Source organism: Anomaloglossus baeobatrachus, chromosome 1 (assembly GCF_048569485.1).
Source record: "Anomaloglossus baeobatrachus isolate aAnoBae1 chromosome 1, aAnoBae1.hap1, whole genome shotgun sequence".
Taxonomy (NCBI): Eukaryota; Metazoa; Chordata; class Amphibia; order Anura; family Aromobatidae; genus Anomaloglossus; species Anomaloglossus baeobatrachus.
The window spans coordinates 847,749,191-847,772,395 of record NC_134353.1 but is presented as its reverse complement, the minus strand read 5'-3'; the positions used below and the strand labels follow the sequence as shown (position 1 = coordinate 847,772,395).

At 41.7% G+C, this 23,205-nt stretch overlaps 1 protein-coding gene across 1 annotated transcript in view; it reads right to left on the bottom strand.

Annotated features, from left to right (window-relative positions):
• The window catches only part of MRPS27 (mitochondrial ribosomal protein S27), a 150,352-nt gene that overhangs the window by 43,498 nt on the left and 83,649 nt on the right, over positions 1 to 23,205 (bottom strand). Inside the window, exons 5-7 of the mRNA XM_075325246.1 lie at positions 4,019 to 4,133; positions 803 to 881; positions 198 to 313 (exon numbers count right to left, since the gene is read on the bottom strand). Coding sequence (XP_075181361.1) covers positions 198 to 313; positions 803 to 881; positions 4,019 to 4,133 — 310 coding nt within the window. The remainder of the gene's footprint in view (positions 1 to 197; positions 314 to 802; positions 882 to 4,018; positions 4,134 to 23,205) is intronic.

Here is a 23,205-nt window from a genome sequence, read left to right as displayed (position 1 = left end):
ATCAAACCTACACTAAGCAGCCCAGTAAGTGACACACCGCTGGAATCAGGGTCTCTGTCTCTACATTGTGCTGCTCTCAGATTAGGTGGCAAAATCCCTTTAAGGAAATGATGCCTTTAAATGCAATTTTTATTAATTACTTGCAATACAATTTTACATTAAAATAAATAAAGTAATATATAAAATGATAATGTTACCGTTAGTTGTGGATTTCCGGACAGATACTTGTGCAAAGCATAGAGCGACAGAAGTTGCGTGGTGACGTTCTCAAAACTCTCCTGCAGCATTACCTCAACCACCACCGACACGGCTCCTGGAAGATGAAGGTGCAACAAAGTGTCAGCGCTGCAGACAATCACATGGGTGCAGAAGGGAAACTCAGAGCTGGACCTGGGGAGGGTAAGTAAAGCCAGGGGACAGGGGTTTTCCTAAAACTGTAAAACCCCTTTAACCTCTACATAACAGTATAAATGTCCACACTTGTTTGCAGGTTCAGAAAGTATGCCTGGCAATCTATTACAACTCACACGCGAGTGAATGAGATCCCCACATGCATGGCCCCTCTCCATCACCAGCAGTGAGAGACCGGGCCGAGTCCACAAAACAGAAGAGGGACCTACATTATCACAGATATAAGGTGGCTATGCCAAACATGGCCTTTTAATAAGAAGCTTTACTTTTATTAAGTAGACATGCTTTAATACGAAGGGAAATCCTCACACATGGTTGCAATATGTATTACAATAATGGACAGTCTCATGAAAAGTAAAAAAAAAAAAATATATAAAAACATACAACGTACCTTCCCAATTTTCATTCTTTATGAATGTATCAATTAATAAGTTAAATGTGAAGTCATCTGGAAAAATGCCATACTGAACCTATAAAAGTGACAGAAAATCATTGCACTTTCTCAAATTATCACACAAGGTCATGCCACAAACCGCTATTAACCTGCAGATATAGGGTTAATCTGCAGGTTAATAGCGTTCTGAAACTGTCAGAGCACGGCTGGCAGGAGGAAAGAACGGGCTTGTAACAAGCCAAACTAAAATTCCATCTAAATCCTTATCTATTTAGGGACATAATCGAAGTTATTTTGTAATATACTTGTGTAAAAAATCCCCTAACTACAGTATCAAACTGGTACTCTAGGTTTTTTTTCCCTATTTCCTGTCTGATGATGCTTCGTTTGAGAATTCTCAGTGATTGCTGGGATGTTCAACGTGTCATCAGAGCAAGGGGCAGAGGTTGCGGTCACTATCACAGCCCACATGCCCTCCCTGAAACAACGAGTCATCATAGCAGGAATTAAGGTCGCTTTACACGCAACGATATCGCTAGCGATGCGACACGCCCAGATCGTTGTTACGATTTGCCGAGATCGCTCATAGGTCGTTTCGTAGCGGTCACACGTACACATCTTAAAAACGACGCTATATCATTCAGCGATATATTGTTTGACCAAGGCGGTTGTGTGGACACCGTCACACAGCATTCCTCCCGACGATTCCGGCAACGTCAGAGGTGTATAATTGTCCATAGCATACACCCTGGCGTTACACCAATCAGAGCGGAGGAGGCTTGGAGCATTGCCCGTAACGACACGCCCGCGTTGCTGATGACAGACGCACTAACGATGTTGTTCATCGTTGGCAGGGTGTCAAACGTAGCAATATGTCTGCTGCATTCTAAACACCGAACAATATTTTGAAAATGAACGTGTCAACGATCAACGATTTTCGCTACTTTTGCGATCATTCGGAGTCGCTCGTAGGTGTCACATGCAACGACGTCGCTAACGAGGCCGGATGTGCATCACGAATTCCGAGACCCCAACGATATCTCGTTAGCAATGTCGTTGCGTGTAACGAGGCCTTTAGAGGCTGCAGTCACTGTCACAACAACTGCCCCCTCCCTGAAATGAAGCGTCATCTGTGATGCTCGCTTCAGGGGCTGTGGTGGTCTCTGCTGTGTTCCTCCCTGTTTACTGTGCGATCTGCACAGTGATAGCGCCCGCTTTGTTGTCAGCTCAGAATCTGCCAGCAACAGAACGGTGTCAATACTAGGCATGCAGGGGACTAGTCCCACCCCCGCTGGTATCTTCACTGGTTTCTGACGGGTATTGACACCACTCTGTTGCTGGCAGATTATTCTTGATCGGAGCCAACAACAGAGCACACGCAATCACTGTGCAGATCGCATCATAGAGGAAGGGACACAGCAGGGGGCTAGCACAGCCCCTAAAACAAGCCTCATTGATGATGCTTTGTTTCCAGGATGGGGCAGTGGCTGTGAAAGCAGTGACTGCCTCCTGCTCTGATGACGCTTCACTTGAATATCTCAGCATGCATTGGGAATTCTCAAAGGAAGTGTCATGAGAAAGGAAATAGAAAAATAGAATAACAAACAATGTTGATAGGAACAGTAGGGAGATTTACAAGTATATTAGAAAATATCTATTTATCTAAGCTAAGGAATTAGATGGAAGTTTAGTTTGACTTTGGACCACCCCTTTAACTTTATTCCTCCTGGCAACCGCGGGCTTTCAGTCATAGAGGCGCTCAGTGCATGGTGAGTGGCTGCTGTAATCGCGCCCCGAGACTGACTGACAGCCGGCTCAAATACTGACACAGCTGTTAGTCATTGCCCAGAAGCATGGTTACGGCCGCAGATCACTATACACTGAGAGGTGACAGAAGCCACACCGGCGAAACCCCTATGACTGAAACCCCAAGACAGCAGGAAGGAATAAAGTTAATTTCCTCCTGGCAGTGGGGCTCTCAGTGTGGGCGCTGGGCAGTGTCAGAACACGGATACTCTGCAGATTAACCCCATATATGTAAGTTAATAGCATTTATTTACATGAACGGTTCCAGTTTTATTTTTTTAGGCAAAGGGCAAAAAAGTGCCATGTTTGTATCTACTGGACTGGAATTTCTGGATGGTTGTCAACGTAGATCCTAGCAGGAAGGATAAGTTGTCCTCTTCACCGTCCTGCTCTCTCTACACACACATATTCAGAGTTTAGGAATTATTTAAAACAGTATTAGGAGGCTGATAAAGCACTTTTGGGTAAATACTGCTGTCACATTCCTTTTAATACCAGGATAATGTACAGTCACTCTGAGATGGGTTTTCAAAGTATGTATAACAGCCTCCTCAGATCTAAGATATCTATCTAATAATATTTACAGATTGTATTGTGAAATCTAGTGATAGATCTACTTTAAGGATACATTTATGTGGTCCATTTTACTGTAGTTTAAAAAACTGAGACAGAAATATTAAGTTTTCATTGTACAATAACATGTATTTAAAGGCAATTACTGACCATGAGGTTATGTGGTCTGGCCTTTGTTGTCTTGTCAGACTAAAGCCTGCTTTACATGTTACGATCCAGCATACAATATCGTATGCGATCATAACCACCCCCATGGTATGTGTGGCACGTTTAATTTGTTGAACGTGCCGCACAAACGATTAACCCCCGTCACACGTACTTACCCGTCCATACGACCTCGATGTGGGCGGCGAACGTCCACTTCCTGGAGTGGGAGGGACGTTCGGCGTCACATCGACGTCACGCGGCAGCCGGCCAATAGAAGCGGAGGGGCGGAGCTGACGGGACGTAAACATCCCGCCCACCTCCTTCCTTCCACATTGCTGGCCGGGAGCCACAGGACGCAGGTAAGATCTATTCATCGTTCCCGGGGTGTCACACACTGCGATGTGCGCTGCCCCGGGTACGATGAAAAATCGGACGTTCAATTCTAGAGAAATGAACGATGTGCGTGCGATGAACGTTTTACCGTTCAATCGCAATCGCACGTACCTGTCACACACTGCAATGTACCTTACAATGCCGGATGTGCGTCACTTACGACGTGACCCTGCCGACACATTGTAAGATACATTGCAGCGTTTAAAGCAGGCTTTAGTCTTAAAGCCTATCAGAAGTGTTTTATTTATTTTTTTCGTTTTAAGACAATGAGAATGATCTGAATATAAGCCATACCTTATTCTTCAAAGTATACAAGGCTTTGTCGGTAGCACCATACTGAAGACATTTTCTAATCCACCCATGTATTGTCCAGTTCCTCAAATACCAGCCGTTCGGACTATGACGAAACCTAATAATAAAGGCCACAAGATTGTAATTCTGGTAAATATATATACATACAGGTTATACTAAGCATGCAGGCCCTTTGCGCATGCGCAACCCGCACTCTGTCACAGATCGTTGGCGCCTGCGCAGTACACATCAACAGGTTGTTTTATTATATATATTTATATACAGTACAGACCAAAAGTTTGGACACACCTTCTTATTCAAAGAGTTTTCTTTATTTTCATGACTCTGAAAATTGTAGATTCACATTGAAGGCATCAAGACTATGAATTAACACATGACGAATTAAATACTTAACAAAAAAGTGTGAAACAATTGAAAATATGTCTTATATTCTAGGTTCTTCAAAGTAGCCACCTTTTGCTTTGATTACTGCTTTGCACACTCTTGGTATTCTGTTGATGAGCTTCAAGAGGTAGTCACCGGAAATGGTTTTCACTTCACAGGTGTGCCCTGTCAGGTTTAATAAGTGGGATTTCTTGCCTTATAAATGGGGTTGGGACCATCAGGTGTGTTGTGCAGAAGTCTGGTGGATACACAGCTGATAGTCCTACTGAATAGACTGTTAGAATTTGTATTATGGCAAGAAAAAAGCAGCCAAGTAAAGAAAAACGAGTGGCCATCATTACTTTAAAAAATGAAGGTCAGTCAGTCCGAAAAATTGGGAAAACTTTGAAAGTGTCCCCAAGTGCAGTGGCAAAAACCATCAAACGCTACAAAGAAACTGGCTCACATGAGGACCGCCCCAGGAAAGGAAGACCAAGAGTCACCTCTGCTACGGAGGAAAAGTTTATCCAAGTCACGAGCCTCAGAAATCGCAGGTTAAAGCTCAGATTAGAGACCAGGTCAATTTCACACACAGTTCTAGCAGCAGACACATCTCTAGAACAACTGTTAAGAGGAGACTTTGTGCAGCAGGCCTTCATGGTAAAATAGCTGCTAGGAAACCACTGCTAAGGACAGGCAACAAGCAGAAGAGACTTGTTTGGGCTAAAGAACACAAGGAATGGACATTAGCCCAGTGGAAATCTGTGCTTTGGTCTGATGAGTCCAAATTTCAGATCTTTCGATCCAACCACCGTGTTTTTGTGCGACGCGGAAAAGGTGAACGGATAGACTCTACATGCCTGGCTCCCACCGTGAAGCATAGAGGAGGAGGTGTGATGGTGTGGGGGTGCTTTGCTGGTGACACTGTTGGGGATTTATTCAAAATTGAAGGCATACTGAACCAGCATGGCTAACACAGCATCTTGCAGTGGCATGCTATTCCATCCGGTTTGCGTTTAGTTGGACCATCATTTATTTTTCAACAGGACAATTACCCCAAACACACCTGCAGGCTGTTTAAGGGCTATTTGACTAAGAAGGAGAGTGATGGGGTGCTACGCCAGATGACCTGGTCTCCACAGTCCCCAGACCTGAACCCAATCGTGATGGTTTGGGGTGAGCTGAACCGCAGAGTGAAGGCAAAAGGGCCAACAAGTGCTAAGCATCTCTGGGAACTCCTACGAGACTGTTAGAAGACTATTTCCAGTGACTAACTCTGGAAGCTAATCAAGAGAATGCTAAGAGTGTGCAAAGCAGTAATCAAAGCAAAAGGTGGCTACTTTGAAAAACCCAGAATATAACATATATTTTCAGTTGTTTCACTTTTTTGTTAAGTATTTCATTCCATAGTTACATAGTTACTTAGGTTGAAAAAAGACCTAGGTCCATCTAGTTCAACCTTCCTCCACCAGTTCTACATTTGGTCACTAAGTCATTTATAACCAACAATGTTGTGTGTACTGAGGAAATCATCCAGCCCTTTTTTAAAAGCTGTTATAGTATCTGCCATTACTACCTCTTGTGGTCGGCATTCCACAGTCTGACTGCTCTAACTGTAAAAACCCTTTCCTATTTAGCTGTCGGAATCGCTTTTCTTCCACTCGCAGTGAGTGCCCCCTGGTCCTTAGTATTGTCTTTGGAAGAAATAAGTCATGTGCCAGTCCTTTATATTGACCACACATGTATTTATACATATAAATGAGATCTCCTCTGAGACGTCTTTTCTAAGCTAAAAATATCTAACTATTTCAACCTGTCCTCATATAGGAGGCCTTCCATTCCTTGTAATAGTCTAGTTGCCCGCCTTTGAACTGACTCTAACTTCTGAATGTCCTTTTTAAAATGTGGAGCCCAAAACTGGATCCCGTATTCCAGATGTGGCCTTACAAATGATTTATAGAGGGGTAACAATACGTTGGGATCACGGGATCTAATCTCTCTTTTTATACACCCTAAAATCTTGTTTGCTTTAGCAGCTGCTGCTTGACATTGAGTGCTGCTGCTCAGCTTATTTGTAATAAGAATACCCAAGTCCTTCTCCTGTTCTGTAGTCCCGAGTTTACTTCCATTTAATGTATATGCAGCTATAGGATTACTCCGTCCTAGGTGCACTACTTTACATTTATCAACATTAAATCTCATTTGCCGAGTATCTGCCCATTCTGATATCTTATCCAGATCTTTTTGTAATATTGTACTATCAAGGTCAGTTTTTAATATCCTACATAGTTTGGTGTCATCAGCAAAGACTGACACTTTACTATCAATATCATCCACAAGGTCATTAATAAAGAGATTAAAAAGAACCGGTCCTAGCACAGATCCCTGCGGCACCCCACTGCTGACTATGGCCCATTTAGAGAATGTACCATTTATGACTATTCTTTGTTTCTTATCTTTTAGCCAATTCCTTACCCAGTTGCATATAGTTTCCCCTAGTCCTTGCTTCTGGAGCTTTAATATAAGGCTATTGGGTGGTACAGTATCAAATGCCTTTGCAAAGTCCAAATAAATCACATCAGCTGCATTACCAATATCCAGGTTTGCACTTACCCCCTCATAGAACCCCAACAGGTTGGTTAGACACGACTTATCTTTCATGAATCCATGCTGTTTGTCAGTTATTATATTATTTTCTGCAATATATTTTTGTCATCCCTTAAAATGCCCTCAAAAACTTTGCATACTACTGATGTCAGACTTACTGGATGATAGTTGCCTGATCTACCCTCTTACCTTTCTTAAATATCGGTACCACATCAGCAATCCTCCTATCCTGAGGCACCAACCCTGTTACAAGTGAGTCTAAAAAGATGAGATACAGCGGTCTGTCAATAATGGAGCTCAATTCCCTCAATATTCGTGGATGAATGCCATCTGGCCCTGGGGATTTGTCAATGTTTAATTTACTCAGACGTAGGCGTACTTCTTCTTGTGTTAAATTAATTATATCGGGTGGTGACCTTTGATTTTTCTCTTGTTGAATGATCCCTGGTACAGTCAGTTCCTTGGTGAACACAGATGAGAAATGCCTATTTAATATCTCAGTCTTTTGTTTGTCCTCTATAACTAACTTGCTATTATATTTTAAGGGGCCAATACTATCCTTTGTTTTCCTTTTGGCATTAATGTATTTATAAAAGATTTTGGGATTTATTTTAATGTCATTGGCGATTTTTGTTTCAGTAGCTAGTTTTGCTTGTTTGATTTCTTTTTTGCATTTCCTATTGATATCTTTATTCTCCTGAAATGCTATTTCTCTATTCTCAGACTTTAAAATTTTAAACGCTTATACTTTGTACAGTCTTATTTATCCATAGTGGTTTCTTTTTATTCCTGGACATTTTATTACCAGAGGGTATAAGCTTTTTACAGGACTCTAGCAGTAGATCCTTAAACTTACCCCATTTATGTTCGGTATCCCCAGTTACCATGACTTTGTCCCAATCTACACATTTAAGCTCTTCCCTTAATTTGATGAAATCAGCTTTCCTAAAAATTCCAGGTTTTTGCATTTCCCCTTTGAAATGTTCTATTGAATATTACTTTGAAGCTTACCATATTATGATCGCTGGTGCCCAAGTGCTCCCGGATCTGTAGGTCTATCCAGTCTATTTGACAGGACCAGATCTAGCAAATTATCTCCCCTGGTCGGTTCATCTACCATCTGAGAGAGGAAATTGTCTCCAATAGTAGATAAGAATTTACAGCTTTTAGCAGAACCAGAAGATTCTATGTCCCACTGAATGTCTGGATAGTTGAAATCCCCCATAATAAGAACCCGATTATTATTATTAGCTGCCTTTTCAATTTGTTCCAGCATTTCACCCTCTATTTGTTCAGGTTTGTTAGGAGGCTTATAGCATACTCCAATTAGCATTTTTCCATTATTCCCATCCCCATGTACATTTACCCATACTGACTGCACATTGTTGCAGTTCCCCCCAATGTCATCATTCAACACAGGTGTTAGGTTAGATTTGTTAAATACACACACCCCACCACCTTTTTTGTCTTTCCTGTCCTTCCTAAATGTAGTATAACCCTGTATGTTTGTCACCCAGTCATGGCTTTCATCCAGCCAGGTTTCCGTAATGCCCACCACATCATAATCCATGGTTGACATGAGTCTCTAATTCATTCATTTTGTTTGCAAGACTTCTTGCATTTGCCAGTAGACATTTAATACTATTAACACCTTTATTACTCCTAGCCTCCCTACGTTCCTTGCATGTCCTATCCTCCCCTAATCCTTCATTGACCCCTACCATCTCACTGTCTCTATCTGCTCTATCCCCTTATTTGCTCCACTACCCTCCCTCCCCCCAGATCCTAGTTTAAAAGCTCCTCCATCCGTCTGACCATTTTCTCCCCCAGCACAGCTGCACCTTCCCCATTGAGGTGCAGCCCGTCCCTACCGTAGAGCCTGTAGCCAACTGAGAAGTCGGCCCAGTTCTCCATGAACCCGAACCCTTCCTTCCTGCACCAATTTCTAAGCCACGTATTTATCTCCCACATGTGTTAATTCATAGTTTTGATGCCTTTAGTGGAAATCTACAATTTTCATGGCATTTCTGTGTATTGTCTGTTTTATTAGATTAGAATAGTGTCTCAGTGCTGGTGCTTAGGCTTTTTGTCCTTTTATATTAGCAAGAATACATTTTTTGGATACATTTTTGGGTTTCCTGTTTGGTTCCCCTTTTGTTGTATAATGGTTCTATTATGTGACATTTTATCTGTATTTCAATTATATCTTTAGGTGGACAGTATATCTGCTAGTGAAGCGGCTCAACTGACAGATTCTTCATTTTTGTCTTTTTGTTGACATTTTTTGTATATCATAGTTTATGGTTCATGCATTATAATGTGGTGAATATTTCTGCCCTTTTTTGTTACCATGATTGTATAATGCCATTATTTCTGTATACTTAAAAATTTTTCATGTATCTTTTTATTGTAGTGTAAACTGATGAAGGTCGGATGACCGAAACGTCTTTAATAATTACACAGAACAATGAATAAAATATAAAACAATTCCAGTTGAATGCTTTGAGTGCTGGATTTTTTTCAATTTTTTGATCTGGGGTGGGACCCTATCCAAGCACCAGCGACTATAGAAGGAGTGCCACATTTCTATATTCTATATAGTATATCCTTTAGTGTGTGCACCCTCATTTTTTCTTATAATGGCCAATGTGGCGTTTTCTTATACTGCGGATGAAATGGCAGATATTATGAGCCGTACCACAGTGCAGAGTGATTTTTTGCATATTCCTACTTCTGAGCTTCGAACCCGTGATTTTCAGAAGGAATCTAGAAAATTACAAAATTTGGAATTGCACTGTGCCACTATTGCAGAATACGTACGTGTTCAAAGAATTCCAAGAGGACTACGGGTTGGTGTAAGACCGACCATCTTCAGTGACAACCCTGATTTTTGTAATCGTTTTGAACAGATTCTTAACAAATGCTCTTTTGACTTAATGACTTTGACTTTGGATTATTTAAATCAAGCGATCATTACCAAACGTGAAGAGATTGTCGTGATTGAGCAACAATTAAATTCCACCTCTTCGGCTGAGGATCTGGCGAAAATCAAAGATCAAGTCACAAGAGATTTACAAATCCATAAAATTGAAAGTCAAAAAATTAAAAGAGAAAAATTCCTACGGGATACTGAGGACTATAAAAATAATCGAGTTTATCGGTGGCGTGATACATCCTCCAGAGTGTTTCCAAGACGTTTCCAATATTCCTCTAGTGGTGATTCGGCTTCGGATTCGGAATTTTCCTTTACCAGACGACCAAAACCACATTTTTTTAGGTCAAAGAAGCCGCAGAGGTCAAAGAGGAAACCTAGGCGGGGGGGACAACGCCACCGAACCTGCAAGAACAACGATGGTCACCAGATCCCAGGTACGCCGGATACCATTGTAGTTAACATTTCTTCTAAGAATTTGTTACCGGATCAAATTAGTCTTCTTCAGAAGGGTTTATCTTTTTGTCCTTCCTACAAATTCAATACATTCCAGTTACAAATGGACTTACTAAGATTTTATCGAAATTTACGTATTAAGGCCCATTTTTCATCATTATCTGATATAGGTCTGAGACCATCGACACAATCTACCTCTATTGCTCCTATCAATATCCAAGCATTGGGACTCAAAACTAAGAGCACTTTCATGCCTCCCAAAAGTAACCCTCCAGTGGAAACGTTCATAGGTTTATTGGAACATGACATTATGTCATTTTTCAAAGATGTGTCTAATAAATCATTACACTGTCCTTCCAATTTTTCAGATAAGGATAAAAATGCGTTGGCATCTCTTATGCAGGATAAAGACATAATTATCAAACAAGCCGATAAAGGCGGAGCTTTGGTAGTTATGGACAAATCCATGTATTTACAGGAAATACTGAGACAATTGGGGGACAGTAATGTCTATGGAATATTGGCAAGTAACCCGACGAATAGGATTCGAGATAGGATTAGATCTGTGACCGGCCACTATCTACAGAAGGGAGTAATAGATCAGAAGACATTTGATTTCTTACAAAAGCAGAATCCAATCATTCCTGTCTTTTATGTACTCCCCAAAATTCATAAGACCTTGGTGAACCCTCCTGGTAGACCTATAGTGGCGGGCACAGATTCTATCCTTTCCCCTTTAGCCATTTTACTTGAGAAGATTATTACTCCTTTGACTAAAAACATTCCTTCTTTCCTGTTGGATACTGGTCACTTCCTAGAGGTGATTCGTGGACTTGATACTATTCCATTTGATGCTTTTCTCGTGACTTGGGATGTGACAAGTTTATATACGTCTATTGTACATCAGAAGGGCATGTCAGCAGTTCGTGAGTTATTGTTACAACATAACTTTTCGAGTGATACAAGTGATTTCTGTCTGGACTTATTACAAATAGTGTTAACTGAAAATTTCTTTTTGTTTCAGGACATCTATTATATTCAAAAACAGGGGACCGCGATGGGGTCCAACGTAGCGCCCCCGTATGCAAATACGTACATGTCTTACTTTGAAGATACATTCATATATCCACATAAGGGATTCCAGGAGCACTGCAAGTGTTGGAAGAGATTTATTGACGACGTTTTTTGCATATGGGTTGGCCCGTTGGATTCCATCATGGAGTTCCATAATTACATTAACAGCATTTGGTCTGAACTTCAATTTGTTATACAATATGATTTACATCATATCAATTTTTTAGATGTCACTGTTACGAAATTAGAGAATGGACATTTACAAACCGATTTGTACATAAAGTCGACGGACAGGAATAACTTACTCGCATATGATAGTTGTCATCCCAAAGCCATGAAGAATTCTATACCTAAGTCCCAGTTTCTTAGGGTACATAGGATTGTTAACCAACAAGAAATTAAAGATACCAGATTACAGGAGATGAGGACTAAGTTTCTGGCGAGGGGTTATCCACAGGAGGTTTTGAATAGTGCTAGTGTGAATACCGAATCTTCTATTGGTAAGACTAGAGATAAACGTTTGGCTTTCGTTCATACTTACCATCCTTTTTCTTACAAAATTCATAAATTCATCAGAAGTCATTGGAACATCTTGCGTAAAGGGTACCCGGAGGTGGAAGAATTTAAATCACCTTTTCTTCCTTGTTTTAGACGACCGTCCAATCTCAGTAATAAATTGGTGAGAGCTGATGTGGGCGCCGGTGTGACTGGACCCGTTCAAACTCATCTTTATACCCAGAGACGTGGTACTTTTCCATGTTTAAATTGTGCCCAATGCAGTAATGTGCTGAAAGGTGATAGAGTTTTGCATCCCTACAGTGGTCGGGGTTATCCAATTAGAGGTTTTTTCACCTGTGAGACATCTTATGTTGTATATGTAGTGAAGTGTCCTTGTGGCCTACTCTATGTAGGCGAAACCACCCAGACTGTTAAGGAACGTATATCACAACATAAATCCACCATTAGGTGTGAGAGATTGACTTTACCTCTTCCATCTCATTTTCATAAACAGGGACATAGTGTTAGTCAATTACGGTTCCAGGTGTTAGAGCAGGTCTTGCCAAATAGAAGAGGAGGTGATAGGGTTAAAAAATTGAAACAAAGGGAGGCGTATTGGATTTTTACTCTTCAGACTTTGGAGCCCAAAGGCCTTAATCGTGATTTCGATACTTCTAGTTTCTTATAGCTTTTCATTCATTTATGCCTACTTATTATTATCTTTTTTAGAGGAGTTGATCACTGATTTGATGATGGCCGGTCCTTTTAGGTATTGTCTTATAATCTTCTTCCTGTTTCTTTCTTAACATAATCCTTTTTTCTGTTTTTTCCCTAGTTTTAGTTTTTTCTACGCATTACTAATTTTCCCTTGATCCCTTTTTTCCATAGTCTCTCCTTTCCCTTTCCCCTTCCCCCCCCCCCTTCCCTTCCCAATGCCCACTTCCTTTCCCTTCCCTTCCCCCCTTTCCCCCCCCCCTCCATTTCCTTATGTATATTCCTCATAGTTTTTCTTTTTTCTCTTTTCTTCTTTTCTTTTTTTCCTTTTTTTACTAGGGTTGATTATAGTTGATAAAAAATTAAAAAATTATTAAATTGATTCTGAATAAATACACCATTCCCTTAATCCTCTTATCTTATTTCTTCTATTTTTTCTTTTATTTGATCTTTTAGGTAATTTGTCTTTAAATTGCCAACCATCTGGTTTATATTTTGCCAACCAGGATCGTCACTTCCGGTTTGCGGACCGGAAGTGACGTCCTGCGGTGAGGAGTGGCTGTCTGAGTATGTCTACAGTTGCCAACCATCAGGATTTACACTTTGCCAACCGGTGACGTCACTTCCGGTTTTCGGACCGGAAGTGACGCTCCGTGACGTCACTTCCGGTTTTCGGACCGGAAGTGACGCTCTGTAACTTGTTAATGAGCTAATTGAGCGGTCTATTTAAATCTGGACATTGGACTGTCAGATTACATTGACTGCAGACCCGGACGGGCAGCTTTTTCCTCTGGTCCAGCTTTTCCATATATTTCTACAGAGCCCTTTCTGGTGAGTGTTCATTACATGGCATTTCTGTGTATTGTCTGTTTTATTAGATTAGAATAGTGTCTCAGTGCTGGTGCTTAGGCTTTTTGTCCTTTTATATTAGCAAGAATACATTTTTTGGATACATTTTTGGGTTTCCTGTTTGGTTCCCCTTTTGTTGTATAATGGTTCTATTATGTGACATTTTATCTGTATTTCAATTATATCTTTAGGTGGACAGTATATCTGCTAGTGAAGCGGCTCAACTGACAGATTCTTCATTTTTGTCTTTTTGTTGACATTTTTTGTATATCATAGTTTATGGTTCATGCATTATAATGTGGTGAATATTTCTGCCCTTTTTTGTTACCATGATTGTATAATGCCATTATTTCTGTATACTTAAAAATTTTTCATGTATCTTTTTATTGTAGTGTAAACTGATGAAGGTCGGATGACCGAAACGTCTTTAATAATTACACAGAACAATGAATAAAATATAAAACAATTCCAGTTGAATGCTTTGAGTGCTGGATTTTTTTCAATTTTTTTACAATTTTCAGAGTCATGAAAATAAAGATAACTCTTTGAATGAGAAGGTGTGTCCAAACTTTTGGTCTATATATATATATATATATATATATATATATATATATATATATATACACACATATATATATAATTTCAAGAGGGCCGAATACTTTCACAAGGCACTTTATGTATTTGTGTATATATTTATACACAAATACATAAAGTGCCTTGTGAAAGTATTCGGCCCTCTTGAAATTTTCAAGGCTTTAAACATAAAGATAAAAAATTAAAATTTTATGGTGAAGAATCAACAAGTGGGACACAATTGTGAAGTTGAATGAAATTTATTGCATGTTTTAGTTTTTTATAAAAAAATAATCTGAAAAGTGGGGCGTGCAATATTATTCAGCCTCTTTAAGTTAATACTTTGTAGCGCCACCTTTTGCTGCGATTACAGCTGCAGTCGCTTGGGGTATGTGTCTATCAGTTTTGCACATCTAGAGACTGAAATTCTTGCCCATTCTTCCTTTGCAAACAGCTGGAGCTGTGTGAGTTTGGATGAAGAGCGTTTGTGAACAGCAGTTTTCAGCTCTTTCCACATATTCTTGATTGGATTCAGGTCTGGAGTTTGACTTGGCCATTCTAACACCTGGATACGTTTATTTGTGAACCATTCCATTGTAGATTTTGCTTTCTGTTTGGGATCATTGTCTTGTTGAAAGACAAATCTCCTTCCCAGTCTCAGGTCTTTTGCAAACTCCAACAGGTTTTCTTCAAGAATGGTCCTGTATTTGCCTCCATCCATCTTCCCATCAATTTTAACCATCTTCCCTGTCCCTGCTGAAGAAAAGCAGGCCCAAACCATGATGCTGCCACCACCATGTTTGACAGTGGGGATGGTGTGTTCAGGGCGATGAGCTGTGTTGCTTTTACGCCAAACATATCATTTGGCATTGTGCCCAAATAGTTTGAATTTGGTTTCATCTGACCAGAGCACCTTCTTCCACATGTTTGGTGTGTCTGCCAGGTGGCTTGTGGCAAACATTAAAAAACACTTTTTATGGCTATCTTTGAGAAATGGCTTTCTTGTTGACACTCTAAAGGCCAGATTTGTGCAGTGTACGACTGATTGTTGTCCTATGGACAGACTCTCCCACCTCAGCTGTAGATCTCTGCAGTTCATCCAGAGCGATCATGGGCCTCTTAGCTGCATCTCTGATCAGTCTTCTTGTTTGAGATTAAATTTTTGAGGGACGGCCGGGTCTTGGTAGATTTGCAGTGGTATGATACTCCTTCCATTTCAATATGATCGCTTGCACAGTGCTTCTTGGGATGTTTAAAGTTTTGGAAATCTTTTTGCATCCAAATCCAGCTTTAAACTTCTCCACAACAGTATCACGGACCTGCCTGTTGTGTTCCTTGGTCTTCATGATGCTCTGTCTGCTTTAAACAGAACACTGAGACTATCACAGAGCAGGTGCATTTATACGGAGACTTGATTACACACAGGAGGCTTATATTTATCATCATCAGTCATTTAGGACAACATTGGATCATTCAGAGAACCTCAATGAACTTCTGGAGTTTGCTGCACTAAAAGTAAAGGGGACGAATAATATTGCACGCCCCAATTTTAAGTTTTTTAGTTTTTACAAAAGTTTAAAATAAGCAATAAATATCGTTCACCTTCACAATTGTGTCCCACTTGTTGATTCTTTACCATGTGGGAAAAGGTTGAAAAATTCAAGGGGGCCGAATACTTTCGCAAGGCACTGTATATACGCACACAAATACACACACACACACACACACACACTATATATTATATATATATATTACACACACACACACATACACACACACACACATATATACATACATAGTATATTATATATATATATCTACATATATATATATATACATATATATATACATACACAGACACATACGGATACGTAATATATATATATATATATATATATATATATATATATATATATATATAACGTATGTGCATATACATATATATATACATACACACACACACACTGTGTATGTATATATATATATATATATATATATATATATATATATATATATATATAATGTACCAATGCCAAATTGGAGCAATAGAGAGATCCACAGAACATGCTCCAGCGCTTCTTAAAACTTCATATCTTTATTGTAATGTTAATCCATGAAAAGAAAAAAAATATGCATACAAACAATTCATAGCACGATGATCACAAAGACCATGCATTCTGTCCAGCATTGACGGCAGACTCTATTTTGTTCCCTGTTTGATGATCAGTTTGCATCCCGTCCTCCTGCGCCAACAAGACTGATGTGTAAATCAGAGAGCACTGCGTATTGTTGCTCTCATGTTTCATACAGAAGTGTTTCATTTTATTTTTTTCTGATGTCAGGTTATTAGGGAAATTGCTGTTGTAAGTGGAGGTCATTGCACTCCGCTCTGTATTGTGAGCATTGATGTACAAGGGAGTGCCAAATAAGCTCCTCATTACGCGGAGGTGTAGCACTTGGCTCCTGTTTGCATGCAAAGTGACAAAGCAGTGTATCTGCAATGTATTTGTACCTGGAGCTTGCTGGGACCTCATGGCCTAATGGCCGCCACAGTCCCTTATCTATGTGTTCTTACATCTGGCCTGTTCTGATGCCATGTTGCGGGCGCGCCGGTGCCAGACCCGAGGTGTTACAGTAATGGATATTCAGAATGAAAGAGCAAATTGCTCGGTTTCCCTAGTACAGCAAGGAAAAGATAAGCCGGCAATAGAGACATCCAGATGCTGGCGGCCTCCAGCCGTGTCTCCCAGCGCTGCTTGTCAGGGATATTTCTTCCATCTGATTGAACTCGCTTTTCAGAACATTTACCATATTATTACAGCTACCAGTTCTCCAAATTACCCCGTGTCTCGTGTGCTGGGAAACACCGCTCCAGGCGATAAGACCACTAAAGCCTGCTTACTGTAATAATATCATAGTGACAATGGATCCCAAGCTGCAATGCTCTGGAGGAATATGCCGCCTGCGCCACTCCTTATACCACTATTATGTGAAGTCCAGCACATTATCTATTGAAAGAATAAGAGGGGAGTGCCTATAAAATCTGTTAAAAGTACATACATTGCAGAAGGTGTACGCTTCAGATCTGGTCACAAATCTGCAAACTCTTCATGTCAATTTGGCCACGGATTTCACTTTACTCCTTTACAGATCACCCTACAGGAAAATGGCTGCCACGAATGCGCATGCCACGGATGTAGAAATCTGTAGCACGCTCTCACTGCCACACGGATTGTATCTGCAGCTTGTTAATAAGGTTTTGAAAGTCTCACTCACTTGTAAACTTCTGTGGGTTTGAGACAAAGACCCTACAACACAAATCCACGGTAAATCCTATATCCTGCCGACTTCACCCCCTCCAAGTGACAATTTGGCAGCCGAGGCGTGCAAAGCTCATTCCTGACATGTAATAGAGGTCTGTTGTTGGAAAATAAAAACTCGGATCTTCAGTCCATAAACTAATAAATGGTCACTCAGGCCTGAGTGGTTGAACTGATTGATATAAAATCGCTTCACTTTGCGGGAAACAGCTGTTTTACTAACAAAGCTACACTGTTGACTGCGACAACTGCACTCTCCACTGCGGCGACGACTGCTGCACTCTCCACTGCGGCGACGACTGCTGCACTCTCCACTGCGGCGACGACTGCTGCACTCTCCACTGCGGCGACGACTGCTGCACTCTCCACTGCGGCGACGACTGCTGCACTCTCCACTGCGGCGACGACTGCTGCACTCTCCACTGCGGCGACGACTGCTGCACTCTCCACTGCGGCGACGACTGCTGCACTCTCCACTGCGGCGACGACTGCTGCACTCTCCACTGCGGCGACGACTGCTGCACTCTCCACTGCGGCGACGACTGCTGCACTCTCCACTGCGGCGACGACTGCTGCACTCTCCACTGCGGCGACGACTGCTGCACTCTCCACTGCGGCGACGACTGCTGCACTCTCCACTGCGGCGACGACTGCTGCACTCTCCACTGCGGCGACGACTGCACTCTCCACTGCAATGACTAAGCGCTTTTCAGGCTAAACAGCTGAACAAAGCACTCAAAGGACCGCACAGGCTCAGTGTTCACCTTTTGCACAGTGATTTTTGTTTTTATTCCCTCTCTCCTGTGTTTAGTCACTTCTTAGTAAATTGGGAACATAAGGCTGAATCATATATGTAATATTTGTTGCAGTGTTTGAGTCCGAGATATAAGTGGATCCAATAAGAGAGTATGAGGGGCAGTACGGATATTTCTCTTCCCTTTGAAATCCACTCCAGTTTTAGCTCAGAAAGCTACATAAAAAAGGAACCAATAATTCAGTCTTACAATGGTTTGAAGCTTCCGCTAAGCAATCTACACCATCTCCATCCTTACTGCAGCCATTCCGGGAGAAGCATATCACCGCTCACACTAAATCCTACACTAGGGATGCGGCATTTTAAAGGACCAGTCTATAAATAATACTTCAAAATTGTTCTTCTTAAGTGATCAAACATTAATTTGCCAGTTCCCTCCTCTTCTATTGTTAATATTAATACAAATGACCAAGCACCATGACCAGAACCTGTAAATCCATTACTGAACACTCCGCAGGGAGCAGTTACATGCATGAATGCATTTAAATACCCTCATTTCATTCACAAGTAACAGGTGCAGGCGCAGGGTTATGCAAACACAATCCGAGCACAATTATTCCCCGGCCATAATGACTGACTTACATTTACTAGTTCAGACCCCCCCCCCAGCTCCTCTCACCATAAAATACACTTTACGGCAATAACAATACGCTGGGGGCTCCTAAACACAGTATTCAGGAACAAAAAATATACACTAAAAAAGACAGAGTGGAATGTATCCAATACAAAAGGTGCAGATTGTGGTACATGCCATGTTTACAGCAGAACGTTTGGCTTTTTATTCTTATATTAAATAGATTATAAAATATAATACATATAGAATAAAGATAAAAAAATAAAATAATTGAAATTAACCCATTTAACTAAACTTTTTTTTGCAGCGGTAATTCATTTTATAACCAGATACCTAGACATATAGGGCCTGAGTCACTCAGATTGCCATCTTGTAGGCCAGTCTTAATGAGGGCTCTGCACTAATAAGATGCGCAGAATTTATTAATGGGAATCTGTTAGCAGGTTTTAGTTATGCAAGCTGAAGCCAGGATGCTGTAGGGGTTAAAAAATAAAAATCAACTATGCCTCTCTTATCAGGCACTGTGTTATTGTTTACTTAAACTAAAGGCTTTATCACTTGGTGATTATCATTGCTAGGTCTGGCTGGCACATGCAGGGCAGTCTGGCACGCCCCCTCCGATGATTGACAGCTCACGGTCAATGTACAATCTCTATAGAGAGCCTGGTGTGGGCAGGGACAGCTCCCTGTGCTCAGCTACATGAATAAACCTAAATATTCAGGTTGTGTCAGAAGAGCTGCAGCCAGTAATCTAAGTGATACACTGTTGGATTCAGAATCTCCTTGCCTACATCATGTTGCTTGCAGATGAGGTAACACAAATCTGTTGGCAGATTCCTTTTAAGAGGCACATGCCACTTAATGAATTTGACACATTTTACTAGCGGCTGGAGCCCTGCCAGAAGTATTATGCCAAACAGGGACTGTTGTGACTTTTTGGTGCAGGAGAAGGTGGCACTATTCATGAATTTACCATGCCCTTTGTGGAGCTACTTGAAACTGGTGTGACAATGGCAAACACTTCATCATTTTTGTGCAACTACATTAATCTTTTCACTTAAATGGGTTGCCCAGTGAAAAGAACGGATCATCTGTGCCACACCAATCAGCTGAACAGGGTATTTTTATTTCTGACAGGGAACTTTTGTCAACGTTACAAATTGCAGCAGCAGGTCGGACGGCATCTATGGCTAAGTGAGGTGACGGGTCATCATACGAGGCCATAATCGTGTGTGTGCACGCTCATACAGAAGCGGAGCGCTCATCTTTCTTGAGCACCACACATGAAAAAGTGTTTTGAGGGATCAGTGGAGGTCCCATTATCTGGAATCCTTCATGTGTGTAACAAATCAAATAGAGTAGGTTTCCTTTTAACAAAAACCTCAAACTTAAAGGGAACCTGTCATGACAAAACCGCTATTAAACTGCAGATATGGGGTTGATCTGCAGCTTAATGGTGATCTGAGGCTGTTTGGCTGATGCACCAAGAGCCCCAATGTCCCATGTGCAGATAAAGCAAGTCTGGGAAAGTTTTATCAGCTTTTCCTTTATTTTATTCAGAACTTTATTCTTCCCGACAGCCTGGGGCTTTCAGTCAGAGGCATGGCTTCAGTTACGGCTCAGTATGTAATGAGCGGTGACTGTAACCGTGCCCCCTGGCACTGACCGACAAGATAGTTCTGTACTGGTGCAATGCAGAGCCGGCTGTTAGTCAGGGCACGGTAGCATTACAGCGGCCACTCACGTACAGAGCGGTGACTGAAAAAAAGATAATTTCTTCCATGCAGCTAAGGCCGCACGGTTTTAAAATACTATTAACCTGCAGATTAACCCCATATTAACTCCATATCTACAGTTTAGTAGTGTGTTTTTGACATGAAAGGTTCCCTTTTAGGAAACTTTGAATTGAAGGGAATCTGTCACTAGGATTTTGCAATTTAAGCTGAGAACAGCATGCTGCAAGAGTTAAAAAAGTAAAAACATCAGTGTTTTTCTTATCTGCGTGGTAGTTATTGTTTAGGGCTCATTCAAACGACCGTTCTGTTTGTCCTGGTCAGTTCCTGTTTTTCTGCGGACCTACTGACAGGACCATCTTTTCAATGTCTTTTGTGTAGCATCGGATGGCACATAGAAGCACTTCCATGTGCATCAGTTCCTACAAAAAAAACCCACATTGGATGCCGTATGTCCGTTCCGTTATTATGGAACATATCTTATTCTATTCCATAATTGCGGACTGTGACTCAATACAAGTCAATGGGTCCACAAAATCCCCGGAAGCCACATGGAAGCACTTCCGTGGGACATCCGTTGGGTGCCCCTGCAGTCTGTGTCCCGCTCCCGCACAGCTTCCATGCCCACCACGTTTCCACATAAAGTCTCGCGGTTCTCCCGAGACTGACTAGCGGTGATGTCACGTACAGCTCGCGATACTTCGCTGTGAACACGGTGGACAATGGAAGACCGTGGCGAGCACTGACGTCAGGAGTGCAGCAGATTTCATCACCACAGGTAATGATCTGAGCTAACCTCATGAAGTCAGCGCTTGTCATGCCCTGCAGTGACTTGGGTTAAACTATTGATGTTAGCTCAGGTCACTGCACTGCTCTTGCAGCCAATGGGGAAAATTCTATTCTTCATTGACTGGGACAGAGAGTATGGTATGGATCTCCTTACTGGATTATGTCGGACCTGGATTTGCTTGTTCTTTCCAATAAATTGGTGAAAGAGGGAATGTGTTGGGGAGTGTTTTTTCAAATATAAATTTGTTGTCTATTTTTTTTCCATTACTGACTGGGTTAGTGATGTCGGGTATCTGATAGACGCCTTGACATCAGTAACCTCAGGGCTTGATGCCAGGTGATATTACACAGCTGGTATCAACCCCATATATTACCCAGTTTGCCACCGCACCAGGGCAACGGGATGAGCTTGTTCGAAGCGCAAGGATTGGCGCATCTAATGGATAAGCCACTTCTGGGGTGGTTGCGGCCTGCTATTTTTAGACTGGGGAGGGGCCCAATAACCGTGGACCTCCCTAGTCTGAGAATACCATACCACAGCAGTCCACTTTACCTTGGGGGACCCCACGTTTTTTGTTTTAAAGTATTTATTTAATTTAAAATAACAGCGTGAGGTGCCCTCTGTTTTGGATTACCAGCCAAGGTGAAGCTGCCAGCTATGGTCTGTAGCCATTTGCTTTACCCTAGTTGGCCACAAAAAATAAAGGGGACCCCATGTCATTTTTTTTTTTAAATTATTTATTTTTTTTGCTAAATACAAGGCTAAGCACCCTTTAGGGTGCAAGATTACAAAATGCAGGGAAGTGGGACATTATTTATTCTTTATTATTTATTCTCTCAGCTATCTTTTATCTATCAATCTATCTATCCATCCATCCACTTATCTTTTGATCCCGCTATCTATCTATACTTCTATTTCTCTATCTAGCCGCTTCCAATTTTTTTGCGGCCCGCAAAACAAAACGGAAGGCACACGTATGACACATGGACTGTATACGGAACGGAACGGATGTGGATGTCACACGGATGCATCTGTGGAAAAAAAGGACCATTTTTTTGCGGACCATAAAAACGGGACGGTCGTGTGAATGTAGCCGTACTCATACTAAAGAATTTATTGCTCTATTATTAACATTGCCGTGACTGTGTAGACCGGCACACCCCCTGCTGTGATTGACACTTCACAGTCAGTGCACAATCTCTGTTGAGACTCTAGTGTGGGCGGGGACAGTTCCCAGCTCTGCTACACTGAATTCTGAGATAAAGACAGAATAGCTGCACACAGTGATCTAAGATAAACATGGTTAGTTTCAGAATCCCTTTGCCTACATTATGCTGCTCTCAGATGAAGTAGCAAAACCTAGTGACAGATTCGCTTTAAACTAAGGGGTACTTTGCACACTACGACATCGCAAGCCGATGCTGCGATGCCGAGCGCGATAGTCCCCGCCCCCGTCGCAGCTGCGATATCGTTGTGTTAGCTGCTGTAGCGAATATTATCGCTACGGCAGCTTCACATGCACTCACCTGCCGTGCGACGTCGCTGTGGCCGGCGAACTGCCTCCTTATTAAGGGGGCGGGTCGTGCGGCGTCACTGCGACGTCACACGGCCAATAGGAGCGGAGGGGCGGAGATGAGCGGGATGTAAACATCCCGCCCACCCCCATCCTTCCGCATAGCCGGCGTGAGCCGTGGTGACGCAGGTAGGAGATGTTCCTCGCTCCTGTGACTTCACACACAGCGATGTGTGCTGCCGCAGGAGCGAGGAACAACATCGGACCGTCGCGTCAGCGTAATTATGGAATTCGCCGACGCTACACCGATAATACGATTATGACGCTTTTGCGCTCGTTAATCGTATCATCTAGGATTT